Source organism: Myotis myotis, unplaced genomic scaffold (genome assembly GCF_014108235.1).
Source record: "Myotis myotis isolate mMyoMyo1 unplaced genomic scaffold, mMyoMyo1.p scaffold_m19_p_26, whole genome shotgun sequence".
Classification (NCBI taxonomy): Eukaryota; Metazoa; Chordata; class Mammalia; order Chiroptera; family Vespertilionidae; genus Myotis; species Myotis myotis.
Window position 1 is genome coordinate 2595883 of NW_023416331.1, and position 4916 is coordinate 2600798.

Sequence of the window (4916 nt, forward strand, 5' to 3'; positions counted from 1 at the left end):
AAATGGTTGTGCATGTGTCAGTTTTAATATCTCCATCGTCTGCCAAGTAAAAGCCGGACTTTCCCTGTGGCCTGTTCTGGCTGCGTTCCCAGCTCCACCTGAGCACTCCCCAGCCTCCCCAGGGCCGGACAGGGAGGCGTGAGCAGTGTCCACACACCCGCTCCAGCTTCACGGAGGCCTCACAGGAAGGGGCTCTGGGGCTCTGACTGTACGCACTTGCCCATCCCTTGGCCTGGAACGCTCTTCTCTTCACTCACGTCCTGTTGTCAAACTGTTTTTTCTTCAAGACTCTTAGAAGCCGTCCTGATGTGTCTCACCTGTTCCTTCACCGTCATACGATGACTACTTCCAAAACCACTCGGCATGTTTTAATTAAACTTAATTACAATGTTGTGTATTTATTCGTTGACCCTCTCCCCCCACTAGACTTTAAGTTCTTTGAAAGCAGGAATTTGCCTTTGTATTTTCTGGCTCCAGAACGCACCGGAGCTAATGATGGGAGGGAACGCGGAGAGCCAGGGGTTTGCTGCAGGACGAGGAGCTTCGCCACGGGCGCTGGCTGGGGTGAGACCCCTGGCTGAGGCTGAGCAGGCACCGGAGGGGCCCCCACCAGGAGGCAGACGTCCCAGCTCCCCTACCCAGCCCAGTGACACACCCTGCTCTGGCCTGGGAAAGCCCTCTTCAGGAGGTTGCTGGCCCCAGGCCTCTCTCCCCAGCGACTGGTGATGTTGGAGCTTTCCCTCCTGTGATTGGTTAGCCAAAGGGGCAGGGACACTATTGGAAGTGAGCTGGCGGAACAGGGTCTGGGAGGGAGTTGGGCGGCTGGGGGCAGCTCCTGCCCGCAGTGTGGGTGAAGGATGGATCCTGTGCGGGGCCCTCGACCTGGACCTGCGCTGCTGCAGCTGCTGCACCTCCTGTGGCTGCTGCCCCACTCCCGGGCCACCCCTCCAGGTATGACAGCACCTCCCCTTGGCGCCAGTGCCCACCCAGAGCCCTGGAGGAGAGCCCGCGCTTTGCAAATGGTGGGGGCACTGCCGGGTAGTGGAGGCTAGCAGAATGGGGACAGAGCTACTGTGGGTGGGTGGGTGGCAAACTGTCAGGGGAACTTCACTCATTTCGTGGAAGAGCTTCCTGAAGCAGAGATTATTACGTCCATTTTCCAGGCGAGGAAAGTGAGACTCGGAGTTTGAGTAACTCCTGTAAGTTCATACACTGGGCGGTGGTGGCGCTGGGATTCGGGCAAAGCAAATGTTACTTCCACGGCTCCACGCAGGAGCCACTGACTCGGGCATCAACTCACCTTGCAATTCTTGAAAAGTCTCCCTTGATTTCCCTCCCTGGAAAGGATGGGGCAGGGTGGAAGAATAATCTGGAAGCTCCCTCTTACTCGGAATGCCTATTATCCTCGGTATTGGGGATTGGGTAGGTATCCTGCTCGCTGGCGGGATTTCTGCCAGAAGTTTCAAAGACGAGGACTTATTTCTTGCAGCTCTGGGTCACTTCCCCAGTCCTGTCGTTGCCAGGGCTGGACAGTGGAGCGAGGGGAAGCCGTTTTCGGGGGCCAGTGAGGTGGCTGCAAAGAAGCCTGGAGACTGTTTTTCAGTTCAGCACGTGTGGGGGGAGGAGGGAGCAGTGTCACCTACAGCCTGGGGAGGGCGTGGCCGTTCCTTCACCCTTCCTTCCAAGCCCAGGCCCCCCCACATTCACGAGGGTGGCCCAGGAATTAGACAAAGGTCTCCCAGGGCGCGTGCCGGGTTTCAGCCGCCAGCAGCGACACTTTAGCCTGCAGACTTCAGACGGTTGGCCTTTTTACGGCAGAGGTAGTTTGGAGAGATCCCAGTGGGCGGGAGAGCCCAGATAACAGACACGAGAGGGGCTCCCCCGTCCAGGGCTGCAGGCCTGACCCGCCCTGTCTCCTCCGCAGCAGCCGCAGGGTGGCGGGCCGGCCTGCAGAACCACACGTTCCAGCACACGGTGTACTGTCAGGACTGGAGCCCGGGCGTGGGGTTCTCCGAGGTCTACGACGAGGACCAGCTCTTCTCCTTCGACTTTTCCCAGAACACCCGCGTGCCTCGCCTGCCCGAGTTTGCTGACTGGGCCCAGAAGTCTGGAGATGCCTCCACCATTTTCTTTGACAAAGCATTCTGCCAAGCCATGGTCCAGGAAGTAGGCCCGCAGCTGGAAGGGCAAATCCCGGTGTCTAGAGGTCAGGGTTTTGGGGGTGTGGGGTGGGAGCTGCATTCGGAACCTCATTAATCTGTACACCAGCCCCCACCTCTGGGGCTCCGGTTCTGCCCCGGTCCTTGGGTTTTCTCCCAGCCACGGGCTGCGCCTGTCTCTGTGGGGGTCCGAAGACAGGGGCCTAGATTGGCGCCTCCCCAGGGTGAGTTAGACTTGAAGGCCCTGGTCATGGTCGGCAAACTGTGGCTCGCAGGCCACATGTGGCTCTTTGGCCCCTTGAGTGTGGCTCTTCCTAAGCCTTAGGAGTACCCTGATTAAGTTAATAACAATGTACATACCTATATAGTTTAAGTTTAAAAAATTTGGCTCTCACAAGAAATTTCAATTGTTGTACTGTTGATATTTGGCTCTGTTGACTAATGAGTTTGCCGACCACTGGGGATGTGGGCGCTGGGGATGTGCTCAGCAGGATAGACGGGGACCTGCCGCTGTTCCCATGAGAAGCAGCTGGAGATGAGAGGGCACGGAGGGGCCTGGACAGGAAGAGCTGCAGGAAGCCAGGGGGCGGCTGCAGTGGCCCCGGCCTGGCTCTGCTTCTAGGTCCAGCTCTGCTTCTTGCCTAGAAGACCTCAGAGCCCAGCGCCCCCTACCTCCCCCCAAAGCCCGCAGCATGGCGGTCTCTGCCCTCCCCTCTGTATGCCACGCCCCCTCCAAGCACTGGCTCCCTAAAGAGTCCCTTCTGTCCGTCCACCTGTCCCTCCAGGGTTCCCTGTGGTCGAGGTGTTCACGCTGAAGCCCCTGGAGTTCGGCAAGCCCAACACGCTGGTCTGCTTTGTCAGCAACCTCTTCCCGCCCACGCTGACGGTGGCCTGGGAGCGCCACCTGGCCCCCGAGGAGGGCGCCGGGCCCACTTTCGTCTCCGCCCTCGATGGACTCAGCTTCCAGGCCTTTTCTTACTTAAACTTCACCCCGGCACCCGAGGACCTTTTCTCCTGCATTGTCACTCATGAGATTGACGGCTACACAGCGGTTGCCTACTGGGGTGAGACCCTCCTCCCTGGAGCCGGGCTCACTGGGGGCAAAAGGGCACAGGCCCACGGGAGCCTCCTTCTCCACTTGGACCTTGTTTAGTCCAGTCTCACTCTTTCACGCCTCAGTTTCTCCCTTGTCAGCCCAGACACCCACATCATTCCCAGGGTGGGGGCTCCCTGGCCAGGTCTCAGGGCCCGCCTGCTCCCCTTTGTCTCCAGTGCCCCACAACCCGCTGCCCTCCGATCTGCTGGAGAATGTGTTGTGCGGCGTGGCCTTCGGCCTGGGTGTGCTGGGCATCCTCGTTGGCTTGGTCCTCATCATCCACTTCCGGAAGCCTTGCTCAGGTGGTACGTTGGGGGCCGGAGGGCTGGCGGCCCTGCCCGGGTTCTCCTGGGCCTGGGGAGGACTGAGAGTGGCCCTCGGGCCCTTGGGTGGCGGGGCTGTATCAGCTCCATGGGCATTGCCTGCTTGGGGTCCCGGTTACACACAGGGTTGGGGGGTCGCAGGGATGGCTTTCAGGGGCTGAGGAGTGATGGGAGCTGCAGGAAGGGTGCGGAGATGAGGGGCAAGAAGAGATCAACTGTTTGGGGAGGAGGGGGTCCCCCTGATGGCTTTCCCCATCCTTCTCTCCTCAGACTGACTTCCTGATCCGAGTCTGATGCCAGTACCCGGGCCATCCCAGCAGGGGCTGCTCCCGTTCCTCACAGCCTGCCCAGCATCGCTCCTCCTCAGAGCAGAAGGCCCTGGGCCTCCCCTGGGCCTTCTATGCACATGTGTGTTCGTGTATCTGTGCACATGCGTGTGCATTTGTGTTCATGTGTGTGCAGGTTTCTCAGCTGGGGCTGTGCTACCCCGGCCTGCATCCCAGGGAACCCAGTGGCCTTTCTATCGTGACCACAATCCTTCCCACTTCAAGGCAATAAATCTCATTACTTTTTGTTGGTGTGGCTCCTTTTTTAACTCATGGTGTTTGTTTCTGGATATCTTAACTTGAGTGAGTTGTCATGTCAAATTCAACTTGCCTTAACCTGAACCTTGGGGGGTGGGGGTGGGGGAATGGGAACCCCCTGGCTCCTAGCTGCCTCCGTCCTGGTCCCAGCACCACGTGATGCTTCCATCCCCGCCAGTGCCTGCGACTGTGAGGAGTGAATGCAGAGCTGCTTCCTGGTCCTGGGTGCACACAGTGCTGGGGTTTTTGCTGTGGGCATTTTTGCACTTCACTGCCTTGAGAAGTGTACGCTCCCTTCCACCTTCGCCATCACCCGGAAACGGGTGCCGGCAGGAGGGGCAAAGTAAGCCTCAGATGTTACTCTTATTTTTATTGATTTTTTTAAATCCTTACCTGAAGATATTTTTCCATTGATTTTTAGAAAGAGTGGAAGAGAGAGGGAAAGACAAAGAGAAACATCGACGTGAGAGAAATACATCGATTGGTTGCCTCTTGCATGCGCCCTGACCAGGGCCCAGGTCAGAGAGGAGCCTGCAACCGAGGCACGTGCCCTTGACCAGAATCGAACCCGGGACCCTTTGGTCCACAGGCCAATGCTCTATCCATTGAGCCAAACCGGCGATGGTGATTTTTTTTTTTTTTTTAGAGAGAGGAAGGGGGCGGGAGAGAGAGATAGAAACATCAGTAATGAGAATTGATGAGGCCTCCTGCACACCCACTACTGGGGATCAACCCACAACCTGGGCATGTGCCC

At 58.2% G+C, this 4916-nt stretch overlaps 1 protein-coding gene across 1 annotated transcript; it reads left to right on the forward strand.

Moving 5' to 3' along the window:
• The first annotated feature begins 781 nt into the window (after positions 1-781).
• Positions 782-4151, forward strand: LOC118679640 (HLA class II histocompatibility antigen, DM alpha chain). The gene is made up of 5 exons (XM_036356613.1): positions 782-951; positions 1925-2206; positions 2945-3223; positions 3432-3560; positions 3849-4151. The coding sequence occupies exons 1-5, from the start codon at positions 858-860 to the stop codon at positions 3851-3853; spliced, it is 789 nt and encodes a 262-aa protein (XP_036212506.1). The 5' UTR covers positions 782-857; the 3' UTR covers positions 3854-4151.
• Positions 4152-4916: the final 765 nt, after the last annotated feature.